A 25,890-nucleotide genomic window follows, 5' to 3' on the forward strand; every position below is an offset into this window, starting at 1 on the left:
CTGCAGCCTGTTCTCAGGACCCGAACGCTCTCCAGCCATGACCCCCTTACTCCCGGGGGCCCGGGCCTGCCTGCCCTGAGCCCAGACCTGTTTGCTGCAGCCCAGAGGGGCCCCATCCCCCAGGTGGGCCCTGCTCTGCAGGGTGGTTCTGCCACCGCCGGGGTGGGGGGCCGGCAGGATCAGGCTCCCCATCGGGACCCCTGTGCCCCGTCTGAGGCCCATTGTCCTCATGCCCCCAGAGGTGCTGTGCGGATGTCCTAGACTGGGGGCCACGGCTGTGACCCGGCTGGGCATCCCCTGCTCTGCTGGGGGGTCGCATCCTGCTCTCAGCGCCCCCAGCCCCCCGGGGGAGGGGAGGGGGCGGCAGCTCTGCCCTGCGGTGGTGCTGGGCCATCCCCCCTCGGCTCCGAGGCCTGAGAGCTGGTGACACTGACCCCCCAGGGCCTTCGTCCTGTTGGCCGCGGAGGTGGGGCTATGGGTGATCCTGTGTCCGGGCCCCTACATCTGCGGTGAGATGGACCTCGGGGGCCTGCCCAGGTGAGCGGGGCGGGGGGCCTCAGCTGTGTCCGGAGTGGAACATCACTGACGCTGTAGTCCAGTCTAACGATAACAGCGCCTGTCCTGTGTTTCCCCGCGCACGTGTTGTCTCAGGGAACGCGGTGGGTGGTGACGCGCTGAGAGGCCTGTGCTGCTCCAGTCCCCGAATCCCTGGTTCACCGATGAGATGTGGGTCTTGGTCGTGCAGCCAGGAGTATGTAGGGGAGAGGAAGCGTCAGCTGCTCGTGTTTCTTTCCGGGAGGGAGCGGGGCCGGGGGCCTCAGCTGTGGCCGGAGTGGTCCTGTGCGCTTGTGCAAAATGCTAAGCACCAACGTAGGTTTAATTTGGCTGTTAACCTATACTTTTCATTCTGTGCTGAAGTTCCTTTTCAGAATGAGTGGCAGCCAAAGGGCGTCGTTGTCAGCAATGTCAAAGTTGCTGTCCTCTTCAAATTCCACATGGCTTCCCTGCGCGGGCGCGGGGCTGGCCCTCCTCACTCCTCAGGCCTCTGCTGCGGGGCTGGCCCTGTCAGGTCACGTCTGCTGTGGATGGGCCTCACTTTCTGAAAAATGGGAAGAGTCAAACCCGTCCTTCTGTTTCTTAGGGATGTTACCAAGCATTTTTTAAAAGTGCAAGCATTTTGACAAAGTAGAAGAGAAACAAGTTGTTTTAGTTGTAGCTTTCATCTTCAGATCTCGGGCCCTGATGAATTACCTTGGGGTGTGGTCTCCAGGGGGTCAGTAGCGGGTCTGTGGTCAGGTCAGGAGTCAGGTGGGATCAACTGGCACCACGGCCGGCCCTCGTCCTGGTCGTTACTACCACTGGTGTCCAGCACAAGGGTTTTCTGTTGACAGGCACGGCGTCCTGTCCTCCCAGCCTCCGGCCCCGCCGCCCCAGAGGGAAAGATGGTGCTTTGCCTCCTCCGCCCGCCTCGCTCTCATCTCCAGGGCGACCTGGGCCCTCCCTGGGCTCAGGCCGGCCCCCTCCACTGCCTCACCACCCAGGATCCCTTCTCTGTCGCTGGGCCATCCTGCTCGGCGAGGGGCCCCCGACAAGGCTCACACAGCCACAATGGCCTCGGCACCCCTGCGGATTAGAAACCCGTGTGTCAGTGATGTACCCGGGCTCGGGCCCGGGACGAGGACGGATTAAGTCTGAGCTGAGAAGCAGCTCAGACCTCCCTGCGCCCACCTGTCCACTCAGGTCCGGTTGCGTTGGGGAGGGACTCGTGGGTGGGCACCCCCGGGAGGCCGAGCTGGGCGCGCTGGAAACAGGCAGAATCCCAGTGGGGACGAGAAACCCGAGCTGTCTGCGTGCGATGGACGTGAGGTGTCAGACCAGAGGAGACTGCGCTCTCGTCCACAGTTACCTGACACAAATTGGTAGTTTTCTGAGCCTGTTCACTTCTTGCAGATGAGAACGAGAGAAGCATCAGGCCGTTTGTAAGAAAATACAAATGTTTCTCAGAATTTGGAATGAGAAGGGAGAATACCTTGGTCACGCTCTGTGTTACCTGGCGAGTGTGATCACTACAGACAGGTTGGGGGCAGCTGGACCAGAGCGGGGAGACCAGGGCTAGCTTCTCAGCTGCTGGTTCAGGCTTCTTTTTCTGGGTGACACTGGAAGATGGCACATGTGTCCTCCAGTCCCAGTGATTCCTGACCCCTTTGTCTTCACCTCTTTGCGATGAGATTGTAGTGTAAACGCTTGAAAAATGGGCCTTGGGTTCAATGAGAAGCTTTTCTCCCTCTGGCAGCCAGACCTATAGCCATGAATCAGAACTAGAATGGCCACCGGTGCTGGTGTCCTCGGGTGGGAAGCAGGCCCAGATCCATGCCCGTGTCTGCCCCGAGTCCTGGCTGAGTGGACGTGGGGGGAGACTGGTCTCCACACTCATTCCTGGGCTCTCTGAAGCTGGTTCCTTTCACCCATCACCCTGCCCAGGGCAAATCCCCAGACAGTAAAACTAATCACCCCTCCCCTTTTCATTCCAGCTGGTTACTCCAAGACCCCGACATGAGGCTGAGAACAACTTACAAGGGCTTCACCAAAGCAGTGGACCTTTATTTTGACCACCTGATGGTCAGGGTGGTGCCACTCCAGGTAAAAGCGAGCAGACCCTTCTCTGCCCTCCCCGTCCTCCCACTGGTGGTAAAGAGTCCAGGTGAAGCTCTCAGACCAGGGCTCGCAGCCCTTTGCACACGGGACACCTTCCCCCCACTGCCTGGGACGTGCATTTGGAGGGCCTTGAATGGTGGTCTTTGCAGAGGTCTGTCTAGTGCAGTGTTGCCTTAGGTGGGATGCAGATGTTGCTGGCGCAGTGCCAGGGCTGCAGCACTTGACGCCTTGGTAACTGGAACACCCACCCATCTGCGTCCCAGCAGCACAGTGATCCAGCTCTGCTAGAGGGGAGCTTGTGTGGATAGGCCCTCGCCTGTGAGATGGCAGGACTTCTTGTCATTATAGTTACCACTGATGACTTTCCAAAGTACATGCTTCTGCTACCAAAAAGGTGCTGCACGGTACATGATTATTATTCAAAACATATGTCTTAAAATGCATTTTGGGGAGAAGGTATCTTAACTTGGCATCTAATAATTGGAAGCAATGAGAAAGCAGGAATGGGAATAATTAATTGCTTCTGTAAGTGTGACATTGAGAAATTTGTACATCAGTAAAATATTAGTTCATCAATAAAAAATTGTTTTTTATTTTTTTGCCATACGCGGGCCTCTCACTGTTGTGGCCTCTCCCGTTGCGGAGCACAGGCTCTGGACGCGCAGGCTCAGCGGCCATGGCTCACGGGCCCAGCCGCTCCGCGGCATGTGGGATCCTCCCGGACCGGGGCACGAACCCGTGTCCCCTGCATTGGCTGGCGGACTCTCAACCACTGCACCACCAGGGAAGCCCTAAAAATTGTTTTTGAGTCAGTGGTTTGGGATATTCACAGCACACATAGATCAAAGGAACTGTTGGTCATTTGTAGCGTAGGCAAATAAAACACAGGATACCCAGTTAAATGTGAACTTCAGATAAGCAAGGAATAATTTTTTTTAATTAACGTATATCCTAAATATTGCCGGGGACATACTGACATTAAAAAATTCATTGCTTATTTAAAACTTTCATTGTAAATTCAAGTAGTGTAACTGGGTGTCTTGTATTTTTATTGACTAAATCTGGCAGCCCCAATCATGAAAGAAGCAAGAAGCTAGGACTTTAGCCTAGACTTTTACAAGGAAATGGGATTACCGGGGTGATTCAGTGAGCTGTAGTAGGTTGGGGGGTGGGCGTGGGCATGGAGGCTTTGTCAGGAATGTGGCCCAGAAGCATTCTTAAGCATGGAAAGGGCATCCCCAATCCATTAAAAAAAATTTTTTTCTGGGTATAACATAATTATTTTATTTTTTTATTACGGTTAAATATACGTAACATAAAATTTACCATTTTAAGCATTTCTAAGTGTCCAGTTCAGTGGCATTAAGTGCATTCACATTGTTGTGCAGCTGTCACCACCGTCATCTCCAGAACTGAAACTGTCCCCATTAACACATTATTGACTGGGGGATTTTTGCAGAAACTAACGCCTGTGGCCATAATATGTCTCCTGTCAAGAATGTGTTAAACATGAACTCCCATTCTCCCTTCTCCGTAGCCCCGGCACCCACCATTCTACTTTCTGTCTCTGTGAACTTGACCCCTCTAGGGACCTCATCTAAGTAGAATCGTACAGTACTTGTCCTTGGGTGACGGGCTTATTTCACTGAGCGCAGTGTCTTCAAGGTTTATCCATGTTGTGGCATAGGTCAGAATTTCTTTCCTTTTTAAGGCTGAGTGAGATTCCATTGCACGTATATACTGTTTTGCTTTATCTGTTCATTAATCAGTGGACGCTTAGGTGTTTTTGCTCATTGTGAAAAAAGCTGCTCTAAGCGGACTGTATGGATATCTGTTTCAGTCCGTTTTCACTTCCTTTGGATATATACCCAGAAGTGGTATTGCTGGATTACACAGTGATTCTGGGTTTTAAGTTTCTGAGGAACAGCTATAAGTTTTCCACAGTGCACCATTTTACATCCTCAGGGGCAATGCACAAAATTCCAGTTTCTTGACATCCTGGCCAACAGTTGTTGTTTTCTGCTTACTTTATAAAAGCCATCCTAATGGGTGTCAAGTGGTATCTCGTTGTGGTTTTGATTTGAATTTCCTAATAATTAGTGATGTGGAGTATTTTTTCATGTGCTTACTGGCCATTTATATATCTTCTTTGGAGAATTATCCAGATTCTTTGCCCATTTTTTATTGGGTTGTTTGTTTTTGTTGTTGTAGGACTTCTTTATATCTTCAGTATCTGTCAGTATCTTGTCAGATGCATGATTTGCAAATATTTTCTTCCATTCCGAGGGCTGCCCTTTCACCCTTGTTGATTGTGTCCTTCCATGCACAGAACTTTTTAATGTTAAGTCACACGTATCTTGTTTTTCCTTTTGTTGCCTGTGCTTTTGGTTCCACCTCCCAGAAATCATTGCCAAATCCAGTGTCATGAAACTTCTCCCCTGTGTTTTCTTCTAAGAGTTTCAAGGTGTTAGCTCTTACATTTAGGTTTGTGATGTCCTTTGAATTAAGTTTTGTAGATGGTGTAAAGTAAGGGCCCAGGTTCGTTTTTTGCACGTGGATATCCAGTTTTCTCACCACTGTTGAAAAGATGACTGTCCTTTCCCCATTGAATGGTCTTGTCATCCTTGTAGAAAATCTTTTGGCCATACGTGTGAGAGTTTATTTCTGGGCCCTCTATTCTATTCCATTGGTCTGTATGTTTGTCTTTTTTTTAATTAATAAATTTATTTATTTATTTATATTTTTGGCTACGTTGGGTCTTCGTTGCTACTCACGGGCTTTCTCTAGTTGCGGTGAGCGGGGGCTACTCTTTGTTGTGGTGCACGGGCTTCTCATTGCGGTGGCTTCTCTTGTTGCGGAGCATGGGCTCTAGGTGCACGGGCTTCAGTAGTTGTGGCACTTGGGCTCAGTAGTTGTGGCTCACGGGCTCCAGAGCGCAGGCTCAGTAGTTGTGGCGCACGGGCTTAGTTGTTCTGTGGCATGTGGGATCTTCCTGGACCAGGGCTTGAACCTGTGTCCCCTGCACTGGCAGGCAGATTCTTAACCACTGCACCACAAGGGAAGTCCTGTATGTTTGTCTTGAGGCCAGTAACAACACTGTTTTGATTACCATAGCTGTGTAGTAAGTTTTGAAATCAGCAAGTGTGAGACCTCTAACTTTGTTCTTTTTTTTTTTCCAACATTGCTTTGGGTATTCAGAGTCTCTTGAGATTCCATGTGGATTTTAGGATGGCTTTTTCTGTTTCTTCAAAAACATTGCAGTTTTGACAGGGATTACATTGAATTTGTAGATCACTTTGGGTAGTACTGACATCTTAACAATATTAAGTCTTTCAGTCTATGGACACAGGATGTCTTTCCATTTATTGGCATCTTCTTTAATTTCTTTTGGCAACATTTTGTAGTTTTCAGTGTCTAAGTATTTTGCCTCTTTGATTACATTTATTCATAAATATTTAAATCTGTCTGATGCTATCGTAAGTAGCATTCGTTGGTAGTGTATAGAAGCAACTGATTTTTTTTGTGCATTGATTTTGTATCCTGCAGGTTTGCTGAATTTGTTTATTAGAACTAACAGGTTTTTTTTTAATCCATTCTGTAAATCTGTTTTTGGTTGGGGAGTTTAATCCATTTACATTTAAAGTAGTTACTAATAGGGAAGCACTTACTTTTGTTGTTTGTGTTCTGTATGCCTTATAGCTTTTTTTCTCCCTCATCTCCTCCATTACTTCCTTCCTTTGTATTTAGTTGATTTTTTAATGACAAGTTTTTATTCCCTTTTTTTTCCCTTTTGTGTATCGTCTACAGATATTTTGGTTGTGGTTACCATGGGGATTATATACACAGTCCTGCAGTTAAGACATTCTATTTTATATTTATACCAACTTACCTTCAATCACATACAAAAACTCTACGCTTTAAAAGCTCTGCCCCCTTTATATTATTGCTGTCACAAATTATATTTTTATATATCATGTACCAATTAATATAGATTCATAATATTTTTATGCACTTGTTTTAAATCCTGTAAAAAATAAGAAGTGGAGTTATAAGCTAAAATTACAATAATAGTGGATTTTACATTTTTTCACATATTTACCTTTACCAGAGAACTTTATATTTTCATTTGATTTTGAGTTGTCATCTAGCATCCTTTCATTTCAACTTGAGGAACTCTGTGTAGCATTTCTTGTAAGGCAAGTCTAGTGGTGTAATGAATTCCCTCAGCTTTTATTTGTCTGAGAATGTCTTAGTTTCTCTTTTACTTTTGAAGGACAGTTTTGCTGGATATAGAATTCTCACTTGATAGGATTTTTCCTTCAGCACTTTGAATATAGTATCCCACTGCCTCTGTCCTACAAGATTTCTGATGAGATATCTACTGATAGTCTTATTAGGGATAGTTAGCAGATATTTGGTCCTGTCCAAAATGTTCATAAGACATTTGGTCCACACTAACAGGGCTTTGATGTTTGGTTCTGTCCAAAACCATTTGGCACGGACCAAATATGCTCATGGACATTTTGGATAGAACCAGATTTCAAGGACCTTTTGGCATGAACTAAATATCTTATGGAATGAATGTCTTACGGACGTTTTGGACAGGACCAAATGTCCTGCAAGGTTGGGGCTCCTTTGTACATGTCTCGTTGCTTTTCTCTTGCTCCTTTTAAGACTCTCTCTTTGTATTCTGACAGTTTGATAATGTGTACTGGTGTGGGTCTCTGGTTTAATGCTACTTGGAGTGCACTGAAGCTTCTTCGATTTGTATATCCATGTCTCCTCCATTATGTCTTCAAATAATCTCTCTGCCCCTTTCTTCTCCTTTTGGGGTTCCTGTAATGAGTATATTTGTCTGTTTACTGATTTGCATAAGTCTCTCAGGCTCTGTTCACTTTTCTTCATTCTTTTTTCTTTTTGCCTGTCAGACTCAGTAATTCAAAATGACCTGTCGTCAAGTTTGCACACTCTTTCTTCTGCCTGTTCGAATCTGCTGTTGAACTCCTATGGTGAATTTTTCTATTTAGATAATGTACTTTTCAGCTTCAGAATTTCTGTATAGTTCTTTTAAAAAATCATTTCTGTCTCTTTATTGATATTCTGACTTTGTCCGTAAGTCCTTTTCCTGATTTCTGTCCGTGTTTTTCTTTAGCTCTTTGAGCATATTTATGACAGCTGTTTTAAAGTCTTTGTCTAGTAAGTTAAGCACATGTGTTTCTTTAGAGACTGTTTCTAGCTTCTTTACAGACTGTTTCTAGAGACTTATTTTGTTCCTTTGAATGAGCTACGTTTTCCTGTTTCTTTGTATGCCTTGTGTTTTTTGGGTGAACATTGGGCACTTATAAAAACAGTCCTCTCTCCCAGTGTTTGCTGTCTTCTGGGGACACCTTTACTATTTAGTGGGCTCCTGAGCCTTGAGATCAGCCTGGGGTGCAGGCTTTAAGATCTTCTCAGATATTTTCTTGGCATATGTCCTGTCTGGCCTGTGTGTGTACTTTTCTTCCTTCCTTCCTTCCTTCCTTCCTTCCTTCCTTCCTTCCTTCCTTCCTTCCTTCCTTCCTTCCTTCCTCCCTCCCTCCCTTCCTTCGTAATCCTTTGCCCCCAGGCATCCATGGGTTTGTAGTCCCCCTGAAATGTTTACATGCTGTGACCCATCACTGCCTTCTGCAGCTTCCAGCCTGAGGTCCAAACTATGCCAACATTTTCTGTCTGATCTCCAAGTCAGATGAGACAGAAACTAGTCCCCTGGGGAGCCTACAGACAGCCCAGGACATTGCAAACAAGTTCCATCTTGCTCCTTCTGTCCTCAGGGAGGGAACTGGAAATAGGGATGCGTCCTTTTGACTGCCCCATGCTACGCCAGGGAGCGGGTGGGACAAAGGTGATCGAAACCATGGAATCTCCTACCATTTTGAACATGTCTTTTTCTTGATTGGGTATTCACTCATTTGCTTAAACATTTCACTTGTTTCCAGAGCTCCTGTAAAGTTATTTCAGTCAGTGTGCAGTTGTTTGTTTGATGTTTCCATAGGGGAACGAGGGCCTGGCGCTTCCTACTCCCTGTCTTACTGACACCACTCAATTATATACCAAACCTTTTGAGACTTGCGCTTTCTAATGGGTTGTTTTGCTATAATTGGCAGTAAGTGTGGTGACATTAGCTAGTACGGTTCCCACTGCACACTCAGCTTCTGATTGTTCTCTCTTTTCCCAGTACAAGCACGGAGGACCCATCATTGCTGTGCAGGTGGAGAATGAGTATGGTTCCTACAACAAAGACCCTGCCTACATGCCTTATGTCAAGAAGGTAAGAGTCAACTTGGGTCACCTCTTCGTGGGGTGTTCTGGGCTCTGGTGCAATGTGAGGGTCTGATGTCACCCAGCACCATTTATTAATTGGTGAATCTTTTCTCCAGACCTTTATTCCAACAGGGTCCTCACTTATTTGCCCTCTGTTGGCTGAGTTTAATGGGGATCGCAGTACATACGGGGCTGAGAGTAATGGAACTACCTTGATTGAGGGCGATGGCTGGAGGCCTTCCTGGAGGGGTGGGTTGCTCCTCTCACTCCAGCACCCAAAGCAGCGGCCCCACTGTCGGCTGCACATTGGCTTCATCTGGGGAATCGTTTAAACTCACTGTGCCCCAGGCCATATGCCATCCCATTAACTAAGGGTCTTGGGGGTGGAGCTCAGACATCTGATTCCAGCGTGTGGGTGGCTGGGAGCCCCTGACTGTGTGTCAGAGCAGGGAGGGGCAAGCCCAGGGCAACACTTAGAAGAACAGGCTTCTGCTCAGAGGTGGTTCCTGTCACTTGGTGAATGAGACCTGGAATAAATTGCATTCATTTTTCTAAACCCCCACTTCCTCTTCTGTGCAGCTGGGCTAACGAGAGGATTTGCCTCTCCGCATTGTGCGTGTAGTGAGGTTGCAGACGCAGTGCCGTTCCAGCATCCGGTGAGCAGTCAGTAAACAGGACCATGATGTTATCAGCAACACGGGTGTTTTGTACTTGGAAGGGTCGGCACCCGTGTGAGGCGAGGAAGCTTTAAGTGGCCTCAGTGACTCCACTAATTTAATTAGAGCTGCTCCGGCCCCTGGTGTCCTGGGTGGCATCCCTTCTGCTGTCACAGGCAGAGTTGTGTCCATCTGGAATTCCTTTAGTCCCTGCAGATGGCTTGTAGGTTCTTACCCACTCTCCCCTGCCCCCCACGCCCCCGCAGAAGCCCCTGGTGTAGGGGCAAGGCTGTCTCTGGGGAGGGTGGTGTTCCTGAAGCTGGATGGGGAGAGATCAGTCCTGACGGTCAGGCCCAGTCACACCCTGGCCTCCTCCTTGGGGTTGGCTGGAAGGAGCCCGGCCAGGGCTCAGGCCAGGAGGGCATCTACTGCCCCAGCACAGACCCCGAGACTCTCCTGGGCTGGGCTTCCCCAGCAGGTGCTCACTGAATCTCTGGGCTGCAGAGAAGGAAGCTGCCCTGCTGGGGACGGGGGCAGCCCCGCAGAGACCTCCCCTGCGCAGTCGTGACTCTGATGTCTGGGAAGGGGTGCATGTGAGACAGGTGGACAAAGGGACGCCTCTGTGGTCGCAGATGGACGGCCTGTCAGAGCCACTGAGCAGAAGACTGCAGGGCTCCAGGTGGAGGGGCCGGGACCCCAGGGCAGCCCACCCCTCCCTGCGTTGGTCCTCGCTGCAGCCATGCGCCCGGGGAGTTGAGAGGGGCGCCTTGGAGGGTGCGGATCACAGGAGGAAACCGCAGCGCCTTTCGCGTTTCGCGCATTCTGTGCGTGGTGCTGGGGCCGACCGGCGTCCTACCCCGGGAGCGGCGGCCGCGGCTCAGGAGCCGCCGCCATCATCACTGAAGCCCGAGTCGTGCGCAGCTTCTTCGGGGCCCTGCAGATGTGGCGCTGTCTGCGCAGGACGGCCACGGGCAGGGCACTTTGCCCTCTGAGCCTTAGGGTCTCCACGCGCACAGCAGAGGCGGGAGCGTCCTTGTCTTGGCCCTGTGGGGAAGCAGTGAGGTGGTCGGCACAGCCCAGCTCTGCCTGGCGGGTGGCAGGTGCTCGGGGGCAGCGACTGTCCCTCGCGGTGCAGGCGGTCAGTCTGTGCCCCTAGGAGATGGACATTGTCAAATTGTGTTCCCTCCACCCCCCAATGCCGTGCACAGGGGGGCCTGAGCAGGGTCTGCTGAGCATCGGTGACGGGCTGGCTGCTTCGATCCTGCACTGGCCTCCCCCGACTGAAGTCCTGAGAATGAAGGCCTCTCTGCTGCGTCCTCACGGCCTCCGGGCAGATGGGAGCCTTAGTCACTGCTCACTGCCTCACCTCTTTCCAAAGGAGTTTGGTTGAAATAAGCAGTCTTGTCATAATACCTGAGGAAGAAGTGTCGGGAAGGTGCCCTTGCTGGGGTTTCAGGTCTGCAGGCCTCAGGCCCCATGCGGAGCCCGACGGGGATGGACCGGCTGAGGTGCGCACCTGCCCGCCAGCTCTGGACGCTGCAGCCCTTGTCTCTGAGCCTCCTCACCCTGCAGTGAAATGTCAGGTGTGAGGCTGACCAGGACGGCCTGTGCAAGGCGCTTGCGGGAACGCCCACATGATGGTGATTGTTCCTGAGCCGCGGCTGCTGCTCCCGGAGAAGGACGCCGGTCAGCCCCAGCACCACGCGCATTCCCGCTGCGGTTTCCTCCCGTGATTTGCACCCTCCAAGGCGCCTCTCCCATCTCCCCGGGCACGTGGCTGCAGCGAGGCCCAACACAGGGAGGGGTGGGCTGCCCTGGGGTCCCGGCCCCTCCACGCGGAGCCCTTCAGTCTTCTGCCTGGCGGCCTTGCCGAGTGGCTCTGACAGGCCATCCATCCGGGACCAGCAGCCAGCTGCCCAGCGCCCCTCGGGCAGCCTGCGCGCGGTGGGAGCTCAGCGTGTGATGTGGCAGGAGGTTTGAGGAGCAACAGGCTGGCTCATCTCACTCCCCCACAGGCCCTGGAGGACCGGGGAATCGTGGAGCTGCTCTTGACCTCAGACAACAAGGACGGCCTGAGCAGGGGGATTGTGGACGGAGGTACCTGCCTGGAGGCTGTGTGCAGGGATGGGGACAGGGGACGGGATGGCGGCCTGGCCTGGCTGTGCTCCCTGGATGGCCTTAGCCACAAAGGAGTCTCTGATGCCTGTTATCCTGTGTGCGTGGGGCTGGGCCCCAAAGCTCAGGGCCTCGGGGCTGGAGGGGCTGCGAGAGGTGGGCTTGCGTAGCCGAGTCGCTGAGCACCAGGGACGCTCAGGGCCCTGCAGGACACGGGGCAGCGGAGTGGGCATCGGACACGGTCCTACAAAGAGGGCCGGGCAGACCAAGTGCTGGGTGTCCCGTGGGGACAGCTCGCTCAAGTCCTGCCCGGGGCTGCGCAGCCCACAGCGCCGGCCGGTCATCTGGGCGGCGGTGTCCGGGGGTGAGCGCGTGGCTCTCGTCCTGTGTCCCCGTGCCCCTGCTCCGCCTCTCTCCCTGTTGTTGTGGACGCCCCCACCTGGCACCGCTTCCAGGTCAGACGCCCCCACCTGGAGCGAAGCCCTTTCTCCTCCTGCCCTGCCCACGTCACCCGATTTCCCTGCCCTGGGTCCTTCCCGCCTGCACACGCCTGTGTAGCTGTTTCCTCCTGAGAAGCCCCCCGACCCGTTCCCCGCAGAGCTGTCTCTCTGTCGCCCCTTGTAACCACTCTCCCCGCGTCCACGCTCACTGGCTCCCCGGCCCCTTTCCTGCTGTCTTAGGTCCTGTGATCATCTCTCCGCCGACACCACCCTTTGCAAGGTCACAGTGACCTCCACCTGACACATTTAAGTTGTCGTGCTCATCACCTCTGACCCGTCTGATGGGACCTTTGGTCCCTTTTCTTCTCACTGGCGGTCTGGGGCACCATTTCTCCGACCTTGAGCTCGGGCAGCTCGGGCAGCTCGCTCTGTCCTGTTCTCCTCCTGACAAGTTTCCCGTCGTGTCCACGCGGTGGCGCTGTGTCCCCGTGGCTGCTTCCAAGGCTCCTCGCGGTCCGCCTGTCGGGGTCGGGTCAGGGCCTGGGAGGGGCTGTGGGGCTTGAGTCCTGCGGGCGGGACCCTCTGGAGGCGGGAGCACGTTTTAGCCGTGGCGTCCGCAGAGGGGGCCTCCTGGGCTTCTGGTCCCCACGCCCCGTCCACCGCAGGCCCTGCCTCTCACCCCGACCCCGGCGACCCCGGCCCCTGCCCCACGCCTGCCACCTGGATTGACTTTGTTCAATTAGTTAAAAATGTGATTACAGGAAGGCTTTCACAAGGTGTGAAAGTAAAACCTTAGAGATGCTTATGAAGAAGCCTCGCCTGCCCAGGAGTGACCATTCTGAGCTGTAGCGTTCCCTCCTGGCTCTTCCTCCATGACTGTAAATACCACGACGCCCAGAGAGCTCTGTACTTAGGGACGTAAAACACTTGTTCCGGTTGAGGGCTCAGGTCTCTCCTGCCACCCTCGTCCCACGGCTTTCCTGGGGCAGGCCCCCCCCTCACGCCCCCCGCCCTCCCCAGCCCTCATGGACGCGATGCTCGGGGCCTGCGTTTTGACATGTAAACGCGGCCGGGCGCTGCGACCGTTGTTCTGGACAGTGTGGTCGACTCGCTTCCAGTGTAGTTATCTCATTGGTTTAACTTTCCTTTTAAGTTCTTTTTTGTCTCTCCTTCTTCTTGTCTCTCTCTTAAACAAACACTTTACCAACAGCTTCCAAACCCCCATCATGGTGTTTTTAGGCGCCTCTGTGTGTCGGATTCTGATCCAGTCCAATGGCACCGGCGCCCCACTGTCCCCAGCCTGATGGCAGCCCGGGTCCCCTGGAGTCCCACGTCCTGGGACGTTGAAGCTGTCGTCCTGTCGTTTTCTGCGATCCGCTGTCGCTGCCAGAGGACGAGCACGTCCTGTTGTGGGATTCGGGTTCAGGGTGTCTCTGAGGGACTCGCCCCTTCGCGGATCTGACCTGGACAGTGTGATGCTTGTGGTGGCCTCTCCCTGCTGTGCTGTCCTGTCTCTTCTCTGCTTTGCTTGTTTCCTTCTACTTTCTGGGTGACCGCCTCAACTCTCTTCCCCCAGTCCTTCTGCTTCCTGCATCACGTTCTTCGTGGAGACATTTCTTTTCTCACAGCGTACTTGCCAGCAGCTGTGACCAGTGGTCCCCGCTGTGGGGAGCCAGGAGTGGGGCTGGGAGGGCTGTCTTCCGTGGGATTGACTCCGGAGGGGAGCCCTTTGGGCCGTCATGGCGGGTATCTGGGGGCAGGAAGGGGCAGGAACCACCTCCTGAGCTGTCCTCTTCCCGTAGGCCCTGGTGCCTGGGGCCGCCGTGCTTGGCTTTCCTGGGGGGCTGGCCACGGGGCGGTGGGGAGGCTGGAGGGGGGCAGGAGGCAGGGTCCGCGGGAGGTCTTGGGCTGGGGTGGGTGGGTCACCTCCGCTCCCGCAGGCTGGTTACAGGCCCCCAGACCCTTTTCAAGCTCCCAAGGTGAATCGTGGCCTCTGCTGTGTCTCCCGCCCCGTTCGTTCTCCCTGTGGCCGCCACCTCCTTCACCTGTGTTCGCCGGGCTGTCGGGGTGGGGGGGGGAGGGATGGGAGCAGGTGCGCTGGGCTCCGAGGTTTCTTCTGCCGGGTTGGTTCAGACCAGCCCCCTGTCTTCAGGGGTCTCCACTTTAGGTGAGGAGGGTCTGGATGTGGGGTACCCACATCGGGTGGGCCTGCTCCCCGGCGCTGTGACCTTGAGGCAAGTTGTTTGGCCTCCCGGAGCCCCCGCTGCCGTTTGTTTGTCTCTAATCACTGGTGATCGGGGCTCGGGTCTGACAGGAGGGCGTCAGGGTGGCTGGGCGGCAGGCTGGTCCAGTGACCATCCCGCCTTCCCAGGTGCAGCAGAGCTCAGGCCCAGGCATGCGAGACCCCCCCGTCCAGGCACAGGAAGCAGGCGAGGAGCCTCAGAGCCAACTTCTGCTCCAGGGTCGGCCACGTCCATGGCCGTGGGCAACACATAGCACATCTTTCTCGGGCGTACCTCTCCCTGGTGGAAAGCCATGGAAAATATTGCTGGGGTGGGACAGAAAACTAGCTCTCATCTGAGATGTGAAAGGGGAATCTTCGCTTAGATCGTCACCCAGTGCCGGAGGCCGGAGGTGCAAAGTAAAGATCAGACTCTGGGCTCCTGCAAGGAGTAATTAACAGAAGTGCACACTCTGGTTGTAAAAATTCCATAAATCGAGCACAGATGCTTAGAAGTGGATCTCTGTGAGGTCTGTGCTGAGTGGTGGTATTTCCAAGATGAACTGGCTAAGTCTCCTAGTGTCAGAGGAACTAAACTCTGGTTGGAGGTGGAAGATGGTGTCAAGATTAATTTATTTGCAGGTGAGTTGAGAATGGTCAGGGGAATTCTGAGTCCTCCTGGCTTTTGGGTGATAGCTGTTCTCTCTTTTCCTTTCCACCTGCAGTGCTAGCCACCATCAACTTAACAGTCACAACATGAGCTGCAGTTTTTAACCACCTTTCTGCTGAGTGTCCAGGTGAGTCAGGAGGTGAGCTGAGCCGAGCCTGGGTGTCAGGAGCTTAGCTGGGCCAGGGGGCCTCTGGGCCCAGCCTTGCAGCTCTCAGCCCCCCTTCCCCCTGCACGGCCCACGCCGCATCCGTGTGGCCTGCCCCTGGCGACGGAAGCGGTGTGACGGTTGCTCTGAGGGGTCGCTGTGTCAGCTGGTGCTTGGAGGTGGTTTCCAGCTCCTGAGAAGGGGCCCTTTCTGAAGCTGTAGGCGGGTGTTGTGCTCCCAGAGGCCTCTTGACTAGAGTTCTGTGGACTCAGCTGGCCCCAGATGGGCTCAGTGTGGGCCCTGGGGATCGAGGGGAGAGACACGTCCCTGCCCTGTGTCTGACCTTCACTGGTCAGGCTGCTCTGGGCCCAGAAGGACTGCTGTCACCTGCCAGACGGGGGCCTGGTCCACCCAGGCCAGAGGAGAGAGGCGCGTCGGATGTATCTCAGCATCCATGGGGCTGCTGGGAACTTGCAGTGAAGTCCTGTTTTGTTGATTTCTCCTCTCCCCTAAGGGGAGAGAAGGTCCAGCTGAGGCAGCCCATTGGCAGCATGGAGGCCGCCTTCACCCTGTGTTGTGTACGGGGCCTGGATGCCGCCCTGAGGCCTGTACCCGGTGGGGATGTTGGAGGGTTCGCTCCCCCCACCCCGAGAATAGATGCCGGCAGGGGTGCGGGGGTGCCTCCCGTTCCAGCTACTCCTTTTTTAGAGCAGAGGTGGCGTCCAGAGGCTCGGCCGCAGGAGTCCCCCAGGGCAGTGTGAAGCCCCCAGGGCTGAGGGCCACCATGTGCTGCTTAGAGGGACGGGAGGGGGGTGCCCAGGAGGAAGCAGGATGGGGCGGCCCGGTGGGCTGCTCAGCAGACTGGGGGCGACAGCGTGCAGGTGGGTAAAGGCCCAGCCCCCTCCCTCCTTCCCGCACCCTGTACCGTGCTTGCTGGGCGTGGGTCCGCGACCACAGGGTCTCTGCCCTCGGGGAGTTTGTGACCCACTTGGAAGAGACGTGTTAGGTACGTAGTTGCCCAGGATCTGAGGAGGGTCGTCCTTGATGTTGTCCAGGACAAGGACGGTGCTGTGACCCTCAGCTTCTCTTCCCTCTTCTGTGAAGTGGGGATAGTGCTGGCACCTACTCGTAGGGCCGTATGAGGGTCAAAAGGATGATGTTTGGAGAGCCCCCAGAACACCCATGCTCCCCACGGGCGCCTGCAGAGTCGTCCGTGGAGAGGTGGCCCCAGGCTGGCTGGCCTGTCCATAGCGCCTGTGGCCACCGGCCTCGCTCCCGCTGCTCAGCCACGTGTTTTCCTCCAAGAAGGGGCCGTGGACTTGTCCCTGTTCAGATCAGAGGCCCCTGCAGATGGTCACTGGTGGCCCTGCTCCGCTTCACTCAGGGTGTCAGGCTGCGCCTTGCCGGCCCGGCCCGTGTCCAGTGACGGGAGCCTGGATGCGGGTGTCTCTGGGCGCTTCCCAGGGCCAGGCAGCGTGTGCTGAGGGCTCCAGGTGCCTCATCTCATGTGACTGTCCCAGTAGCCACGTGACTGGCCTCCGTGTAGCCGTTTTACAGTTGAGGACACAGACTCCAGGACGGTGGCCCCCGGCAGTGGCAGGTCAGGGCACGTAGCACAGGCGGTGCCGAGCCAGCCCTGAGCCACGGTGACCTGGGCCGTTTGGTGGACGGCTCAGCCCAGCCCTCAGGGCCCCTCCTGGCACTGGAGGCTGCTGACCTGTGTGACGCAGTGACGCTCTTTAGTGACCCAAATGTGGTACGAGTGTCCCCTCGGGCGGTAGGCAGCCCTAAGAAAACCAAGCCCCGGGCCTTGCTAGAAAATCGTCGTGACTTATGTGGCCTCTCCCATGGCGTGTTTGGGACCTTCTGCTCCACAGACCCTGAATCTGCTGCCCCCTGGGTGGGGCGGTGATGCTCTGTGTGCCTTGGCCCCGGACGCCAGGCCGACAGCCACAGGGGGTGCTCGGGGCGGGAGGAAGGCTCTGTGGCGCGGAAGCTGCGGGGCCACCGTCGGGGCAGCACCTCCCCTGCTGCTTCTGTGCACGTGGGCAGAGCGGAGCTGGGCCCGGCTGCTGCGTCCTGGGGGCAGCCTTGTGCAGCTTCAGGGTGCCGAAGCAGTGTTAGACCTTCGAGCGTCCTGGCCGAGGCTGGGGGGCCAGGCTGCAGAGCCTGCACTGTGGTAGCTGGAACGCTCTCATGTTCTGGTCCAGTTTTGCATACTTCTGTTGAAACCAAGCTAGACCCGGGAGCGGGGCCGCTGCATAGCCCCCTGACTCCTCCGGCCAGAGGGACGCAGCATCTGAGGGTCTGTGTCCATGGTGTGGCTCTCAGAGATGGGGTTTCCCCGATAGAACATCCTCCTGCCCTGAAGAGGACGCACGGGGCTTGATCAGCAAGCCGCTGTCAGGACTGCAGGTCAGGTGCTGCGTTCTTGAGAAAGCTCACCTCGGGCAGGTCCCCGGGTTCCCCGCCAGCGCCGCATGCAGCACCGAAACCACATTAAGGCCTCGGGCCTGCCGTGCCCACTTTGGTAGCTCCATCCACCCCCTGCCACGTGGCGGCCGCATGTGGAGGACGAGCCAGTGCGGGTGCATTGGGGGCTCCCCTGTGCTCTGCTGGCAGCGGCCTCGAAGGCCAGGTGTGCAGCCAGGGAAGGGTTGGGAGGACGGAGGTGCCGGCTAACTGCTCACTTTGTGGTGCGCAGGGCGTCCAGCCCAGGATGGTGATGGAGTGTTGGACGGGCTGGTTTGACTCGTGGGGCGGTCCCTACAGCATCCTGGATTCTGCAGGTGGGTGCTTGTGGGGCCCCCGTCCAGCATGTGTGCTGGCCTCAGACGCAGGAATAAGTTCCAAATAAGGTGCTAATCCATGTGAATTAGCTGAGGGTGTGGGGCTCCGGGAGTCTCTGCGTGGACAGTCAGCCCTGAGCGTCCAGAGCTGTTTGTCTTGACAGGGGACACGAGCGGTCAGATACGGCTTTGGGGTGTCTCTATAATTGCTCTGGAGTAATGCATGCCAATTGCAAACGTCTAGCCAATGCAGGACGTGTATAAAGGAGAAATAAAAACCCCGGAGCCCAGAGCAGACGTTTCGATGTGTGTAGTGTGGGCACCCTCTGTCTCTCTGTCTGCCGCCCCGGGTGCACGTGCAGGTAGAGGTGTGGGCAGGTGTGGGCAGGTGAGGGTGTGTCTGCTCCACCTGCCTGTTCCAGTGAGACACGCGGAAGCCCAGCTGCCTACACTGTGAGGTGTGGATTCCAGCCCTGTTCTAGAGAATGCAGAGAACCCCGTTGGGCTGGTGTCGTACCCACGATCTCTTATTGATGAGGACCTGGGTGCTTCCAGGGTCTGTGTTCACAGACCCCGTGCAGCGGGCGATCCTGCACGTCAGTTTGGCTCACCTGGCGTGTTTCCCTGCGATAAGTTCCCGGCAGTAGCCCTTCTTCCTCCACGCGGGTTTGATCTGTGTTAACTAAACTGCCCTCCAGGAAGAGGACGATGCTCCCTCCCCTGTTACACGAGATGCCCATCCCCTCAGGTTCATCAACGCCGAGTGTTAAATGATGCCCCTCAGATTCATCAACGTCAAGTGTTAAATGATGTCAGCGTTTGCTGTCTGATAGGTCCTTGTGTAGGTCTCATTTCTTTGACCAATGCCGGGGTTTTAAACTCTGTATAGATATTTATTAACCATTCATATTCCTCCTCCGCTGTTTCTGTCTGTGTCATGGGCTCATTTTCCAGTCCAGGTGGGGCAAGGAGGTGGTCAGAACCGTGTCTCTAATTAGGTCTCTCTAACTGAGCCAGGTGGGCCTGAGCCGCAGCCCGTGTGAGGTGCAGACTCGCCTGGGACTTGAAAGCAGCTGGAAGCCGGGCTCTGGGGCCGGGGTCCCGTCCTCCCGCCATGGACTGCGGTTGGGTTTAGGGAGACCTGAGGACGGAGCTGTGAGGGGGACCCTGAGCGGGGACCGGGCTCACGGCGTCCCAGGCGCCAGCTCTGTGCACCCTTCTCCTCCCACAGAGGGTTTGAAAACCGTGTCGGCCATCATCAACGCTGGCTTATCCGCCAACCTGTCCATGTTCCACGGTGGCACCAACTTCGGCTTCATCGGTGGAGCCGTGCACTTCCAGGACTACAAGTCCGATGTCACCAGCTACGGCAAGTACCCCCGACGTGGCGCCCCACGTCCGTGCCTCGGCTCTCGCGGGGCATCCCTCGGGGACAGCGGCTGGCACCTCTAATGTGAAGGCAAGGTTTTGTCCGGACCGTCACTTTTAAGCTGCCAGGGCTGTAGGCGACAAGCCAGCTGACGTGCCTGGGCCTTTGGATGCCAGCTGGGGAGGGGAGGGGGGCCCAGGCCGGGAGGGAAGGCCCTCAGGTGGGGGTAGCCCCTCCCCTCCTCAGGGGCTTGGGATGAGGTCACCCTGGCCCCTTGCCTGGAATTTAGGGTTGGGCAGTTTGGGGGCATTCGTTAGTGTCTAGCGCGTGTGGTATTTTGACTGACAGCTCACATCAAGTGTTCTGCCTGCCGAATTGCTGGGGCGAGGACCCTGCTGCCCCACCAGCTCCTCCTGTCTCTCTTTGCCTCCACAATGCTGTCCTGGGGGCTGAGGCCCGTGACACGGCTAGTGTCTTGCAGACTATGACGCGGTGCTGACGGAGGCCGGGGATTACACGGCCAAGTACACAGAGCTCCGGGAGTTCTTCGGCTCTGTCTCAGGTAGCTGCACGCGCAGGCGCAGGCCCAGCTGGGCACCGGCTGGCTGTTGCTCTGAGACCCCAGGAGACTTGCTGCTTCTGCCCCCAACCCCTCACCCCCCGCCTCAGCCCCAGGTGATGCATGTGGAGGAACGAGGACAGGCAGGTCTGAGCGACCGTTCTCATCCGAGTTGGGGTCTTGCCGCTTCACTTTCTCCTAGGTGTCAAGGTTCCTGAGGATGTGAGCAAGCCCCTGCCTACCTGCCCCCTGGCCTCGTCTTCCTGGCGGCGTCTCGGCGGGCTGGGAGGGGCCTGTTCTGCTGGGCTGGGGCAGGAGCTGGGGCTGGGGGGGGGCGGCGCTGGAGGCACAACGACTGTTGAGGTCCTTTGGGGACGGCTCTGCCGTCTGCTTGTGTTGCAGGGGCCCCGCTTCCTGCCCCACCTGACCTTCTTCCCGAGACGGCGTGTGAGCCAGTGATGCCAGCTTTGTACCTGTCCCTGTGGGACGCCCTGCCCTACCTGGAGGAGGTGCGTGCTGCTGGCGGAACGGGCTGGCCCAGAGGAAGCGCCACCGCCTTGGGCTCCACTCCCCAACCTTAGAGCTCAGAGGAAAGAGGACAAACGCACGTGGGGGAGAAGCAGGAGGGACGAAGGGAACCAGAGGAGGAGCTGGTAGCACAGCGGGCAGTAGGCAGAGAGGAGGGAGGAGGCTGGGCGCATTCCCCAGCGCCAGCTCAGGGCTGCCGTGGTGCAGAGATGACACTGGTCACAAAGCGCCGAGGCCACCGTGCGTAGCCTGCCTTCTGTCCTTATCACGTGCCCTCCGTCGCTGTCCCCGAGAACCTGGAGAGCCTTGCAGACTGTGACGAGAAACCAAAATCAGGATTGTGTAATAGAAGTCAAATAGAGAAAACGTTCCACCCCCGCGTGCTGACCCCCGTGGGGGCTGCCGGCTCCCCGCGCCCCCAGAAGGCGAGGCCGCCTTTCTGTGCTGAGCCTCTGCCTCCCGTCTCGTGTCTGTGCAGCCGGTCACCTCGGAGAAGCCGGTCAACATGGAGACCCTCCCGATAAATGGGGGAAACGGGCAGTCTTTTGGGTACACGCTGTACGAGACCACCATCACCTCTGCTGGCATCCTCAGTGCCTATGTGCGGGACCAGGGACAGGTAGGGGCGACCCTCTGAACCGCCGTGACCCACCGCACACCAGACCCCTCCTCTGAGGCTCTCATGTGCAGCACCCGTGTGCGGAGATGGCCCATCCCCGCCGGCCGTGCTGCCCACTGGAACCTGGGGCCTTCGTTTCCCCCCGGCCCCTGTGCCATCACCTCTGAGCGCTCGGCAGGGACCCCCACGCCTCCCCCCTGCTGACACGGGGGGGTCTTGTCTGCTCCTCTGGCCGGTGTTTGTGAACACAGTCTCCATAGGGTTCCTGGACTATAAGAGGGAGAAGGTTGTCATCCCCTCGATCCAGGTTTGTCCCCGGGGTTGGGAGGCTGGTGCCAGGCGCCTCCTGGGCAGGTGTGGCGGGAGGCCTGGAGGGAGGCCTGGACGAGGGGCTGCTCAGCCGCAGAGCTGGGGGTGGGCATGGCTTTCTGATGAGCAGGGACCCCCATCCCGTCCTCAGAGTTCAGGGAGGACTGGGCTCCACAGCTGTGAGCCGGTGGTTGGGAATCAGGCTTCGTCAGCGCCTTCTGCTCCCAGCAGGGGTTCACGATGCTGAGGATCTTGGTGGAGCATCGCGGGCGAGTCAACTACGGGACTAATATTGACGATCAGCGCAAAGGTGGGTCACAGCACACGCGTGGCTGTCCCTTCTCCACAGCAGCACCTGCAGGTCATGGAGGCTGATGCTATAGGTGGGGCCATGGGGGCCCATCGCGGGGAGGTGGGTCCTGGAGGCCCCTTGGAGGGAGGTGGGGTCATGGAGGCCACCGGAGGGAGGTGGGTCCCGGAGGCCAGTGGATGGAGGTGGGGTCATGGAGGCCACTGGATGGAGGTGGGGTCATGGAGGCCACTGGACGGATGTGGGGTCATGGAGGCCCCTGGAGGGAGGTGGCTCATGGAGGCCCCTTGGCGGGAGGTGGGTCCCGGAGGCCCCTTGGAGGGAGGTGGCGTAGGACCCGTGCCTTCTTGGTTCTTCACACTGAGTTTCTTTTTGATTCACCTTGGAAACCTCTGGGTGACCTCCTTTGTGGTGGGGAGGAGGGTACAGGACGTACGTGAACAGCATGCTCTTGGTGGCCCTCCCCGCGGGAATATCCCACCGGGCTCTCTAAACCTCTGCTTGAACTTGCCTCTTTCTCATCATTTATCAAAATGTGGGTGGTTTTATGTAAGTTAGGAAATAGGACCTCGGACAATAAATCCTACCCTGGAGCAAGCCTGGTGGCCTCCTAGGTCTCGTGGCTGTTTGCTTTTGTCACCTCGGGGAAGTGCTGTGGCCCATCCCCGGGGACTTCCTGTGTCCTGGGGATGTGCCCCTCCAGAAGGGCCTCGGTGTGCATCCCCTCCCCTCCGCTCCCCCCACCGAAAGCCCCCCGGGTTCCTCCCTCGGTCTCAGCTTCTTCCCTTAGGAGCTCGTGGTGCTGGCCGCCCTCACTTCCTCTGTTCTCCTGGGGGCAGAGAGCATGGCAGCCTGCCCAGTCGCAGGCCCTGCCGGGGGTATGCAGTCCTGTCCTCTGGAAGGGTTCAGTGTTCACAAGTCACAGACCTCCTGTCCAGAGCCGTGTGCACCCCCTACACCTGCACCTGCAGTTCAGGAGGGTCTGCAGCCCTCTGAACACCCCCAGCCTGTCTGGGTTCCCAATCTGGCGACTCAGCAGCTCTGTGACTGAGAGGATGCAGGACACCCAGTGGAACCCACCCCGAGGTGCTGGGAAGTCACTGTTCAAGTGTGTGCAGTGCCTTAGCCTTGGGCATCCTGGCCACGGTGCTGTCTGTTCACAATTTAAATACTTGAAAAAAACCCTTTAATGCTGACTTGTGTAGAAGATTTCTGGCTGAGTTACTAGGTCTGTTTCGTCTGGGACTCCACTGAACAAACCTCGAAGCTAGGCTGGAGCCACTGTGACCTCTTGGAGGACTCCTTTCATGGTGTTGGAATTCTCAGCCCCCAAAAGGGAGCGTCCCCCTCCCAGGGGCCGGAGGCCGACACTGCCCTCGGGCGCCTCCTTCCCTGCACACTAGGGCCTGGCAGGCGCTGCTGTCACTTGCTCTCATGGCTTTGGGGCTGCAGGGAAAGGTTTTATGCGTGCAAAGAGCCCCCTAGGGGTGCTGGCCCTTCAGCAGGAGTCCTTTGTTGAACCTTCCAGAAACGTTCTGTGTATGTGCCCAGCCGGCGGGTCAGCCGTCCCCCCACCGTCGGCCTCGCTCAGTGTCTCTGCCTCGTCCCCACAGGTTTAATCGGAAATATCTATCTGAATGATTCTCCCCTGAAAAAGTTCAAAATCTACAGCCTGGACATGAAGAAGAGCTTCTTTCAGAGGTGGGTCCTGCCCTGCACAGCGTGGGAGCAGCTGGACGGCCTGCAGGAGAGCCAGGAGGCCCGAGGCTGCCCCAGGCTTGGTGCCCGCCCCACACCCCTCCGCCACGGCCTGAGAACCGGAGCCCGAGCGCTCCCCTGCTCCTCCGCCCGGCTGCCACTGCTGTGCCGGTTCACAGTGCGGGAAGGACCTGAGAAGGCGCCCCCCACCCCTCATCTTCTGTCCTGCCCATAGGTTCCACGCAGACAAGTGGAACCCTGTCCCTGACGTGCCCGTGTTCCCTGCTTTCTTCTTGGGGCCGCTGTTGGTCTCCCTCTCCCCCTGTGACACCTTTGTGAAGCTGGAGGTTTGTAGCCCCGCCTGCCAGGTGCTCTGGGCTCCGCTCCTTGGGCCCCCAGCCTGGTGCTTGGCCTCCTGGAGCCCCCCTACCATGTGTGCCCGGAGGGTCTCCGTCGTGGCCTCCCTGGGTGGGGGTGGGATCAGAGCAGAGGGACCACCTGGTGGGCTTCTCAGGTCCGGGCTCCGGTGGTCCGGGTGCCCTGCCGGGACTGAGCGCTAGAGGGAAACGGGCTCTGGCGCTCCCCTCCCGGTACCGAGCGGCTGTTGGAACGAGTCTGGTCCCTGGGAAGCTGAGAGGAGAGCTCAGGGCCTGTGTGCGCCTCTGCCTCCCGTGTGACTCTACGTTCGGTGGTTTGTGTGGTCAACTAACACCTCCCCTCCTCTGCTTAAAGGGCTGGGAGAAGGGGGTTGTATTCATCGACGGCCAAAACCTTGGACGCTCCTGGAACCTCGGGCCCCAGGAGACCCTCTACCTCCCAGGTGCCTGGTTGGACCAAGGCCTCAACCAGGTGGGAGCACTTTTCCTGGGACCCCTTCTCATCCCTGCCCTCCCTGTCTCACGGTGTTTCTCCGGGGGCCCTTGGTGGGCAGGAGAGGACAGAAGTTCTGACGGGCCCGATCTGGCTCCGGGACAGACTGGCCGTGTCCCCAGGTCATTGTCTTCGAGGAGAAGAGGGCGGGTCCGGTGATACAGTTCACGGAAACGCCCTGCCTGGGCCGGCACCAGTACCTGAACTGAGCAGCCCCCAGGCCTCCTGGCAGGGCAACAGCAGGCCCTCCTGCCCACGGCTGCAGTCCAGACCCTCCCCTGCACAACCGGAGAAGCAGGTTGGGGGCGAGGGAGGGCCCCTCCCCGAAGAGCTTCCCGGCTCTGTGGCTGCTGCCGTCCACCTTCACTGCTCCCGCGGGCGGGATGGGGGGTCTGGCTGGGACTGTCCCCCGTGGGGGTGAATGGGGCACAGCTCCTGGACAGTCTGCTCGGAGTGTCCCCATGGGCCCTGTTTCTGAGCCGGGGCGCGTCACCATTTGTGGAGGGTGGGGGCACCTGGGCCAGCCTTCTCCGCCATCCAGGGAGGAAGTCGGTGCGGTGGAGGGACCCCGGCCCCCTTCCACCCCGCTTGGATCGCCTCTGACGGTCAGGAATGCTGGGCCTTACCTCCCAAGACAGCATGTTTCCCTCTCATTCCACGAGGGGCAGTGCCAGCCCAGGAGGAGAGGCAGCTGCTCCGGAGGGTCCAGGAGGCTGTGGGCAGAAGGTGCGGTTGCAGGGGCCTGGGCAGGAGTATTGGGGTCCCGGGGCCCCCGCCCTGGGCCAGGCGGCGGGCCAGGGGCAGCCTTCCTTCCAGTTGTCCGTCCAGACCCCAGACAAGCCCCCACGGGATGAGTCCCGTGTTAGGGCTCAGGTTCGCTGCCTTGAATTGCGGTAAAGCCACAGAGTTGCATCTCATCCTCCTTGGTGGTGTTTCTCTGACCCCGCTTGTGCCGGGCACACGCTAGCCCGGCCGTCGCCGTGTCGACGAAGACTCGGCTGTTGTGGTGTGGTGGGCAGGGTGGGGCCGTGTTGGGTGGCCAGGAGCGGCACGTGCGCTGGCCACAGTGCTGAGTCTGCCTCCCCAGCGATGTCTGGATCCTCCTGCCACAAACGGACGATCTCCATTCATAGTCCAAGTGGAAGAGCGGATTCCTCCGGGAGTGGGGACCGGGTGGGGAACAGCAGGCTGAGAGCCTCCCAGCAGCGCCCTCCTCCCCACGGCCGGGAGCCCGTGCTTGGCTCAGGAGGGGTCTGCACGGGGGCAGTGGTGCGCAGCCCCTGGGCCCAAAGAGTGGAGCCGGGTCAAGGGCAGACGGTCACAGGGGGCTGGGCCCAAGGGTCCCGCTGGGGGCAGAGAAGTGGAGCTTATCGAAGTGAACTTGGTGGACCATGGCTGGGGGTCCCAGTCCCTGATCTCGTCCAAACTCACCAGCTCTTCCTGTGCCGCCTTGAACAGGGAGCCCGGGGCTGGGCGGTGAGAGCGGGGTCTGTGAACGGGGCCAGCCTGGGCGCTGAGCCACCCTGCCTGACTTATGCCGCGTCCCATGAAGCGCGTGGGGGGCTTCCGCTGGGGAGTGTGCACAGAGCTTGGGTTTGGAAGACTCAGGGTGACGCCGTCTATGTGATGAAGAGTCC

The 25,890-nt window shown here is 57.1% G+C and overlaps 1 protein-coding gene across 1 annotated transcript in view; it reads left to right on the top strand.

Annotated features, from left to right (window-relative positions):
* Window positions 1–25,254, top strand: part of GLB1L2 (galactosidase beta 1 like 2) — a 37,840-nt gene extending 12,586 nt beyond the window's left edge. Inside the window, 17 exon segments of the mRNA XM_030841882.2 lie at window positions 442–537; window positions 2,532–2,640; window positions 8,870–8,962; window positions 11,627–11,708; window positions 15,113–15,132; window positions 15,134–15,184; window positions 17,907–17,991; window positions 19,223–19,360; window positions 19,842–19,922; window positions 20,322–20,428; window positions 20,926–21,065; window positions 21,301–21,373; window positions 21,607–21,685; window positions 23,299–23,386; window positions 23,619–23,730; window positions 24,116–24,232; window positions 24,376–25,254. Coding sequence (XP_030697742.1) covers window positions 442–537; window positions 2,532–2,640; window positions 8,870–8,962; window positions 11,627–11,708; window positions 15,113–15,132; window positions 15,134–15,184; window positions 17,907–17,991; window positions 19,223–19,360; window positions 19,842–19,922; window positions 20,322–20,428; window positions 20,926–21,065; window positions 21,301–21,373; window positions 21,607–21,685; window positions 23,299–23,386; window positions 23,619–23,730; window positions 24,116–24,232; window positions 24,376–24,462 — 1,558 coding nt within the window. The 3' untranslated portion in view covers window positions 24,463–25,254.
* Window positions 25,255–25,890: the final 636 nt, after the last annotated feature.

Source organism: Globicephala melas, chromosome 8 (assembly GCF_963455315.2).
Source record: "Globicephala melas chromosome 8, mGloMel1.2, whole genome shotgun sequence".
In the NCBI taxonomy this organism is placed as follows: domain Eukaryota; kingdom Metazoa; phylum Chordata; class Mammalia; order Artiodactyla; family Delphinidae; genus Globicephala; species Globicephala melas.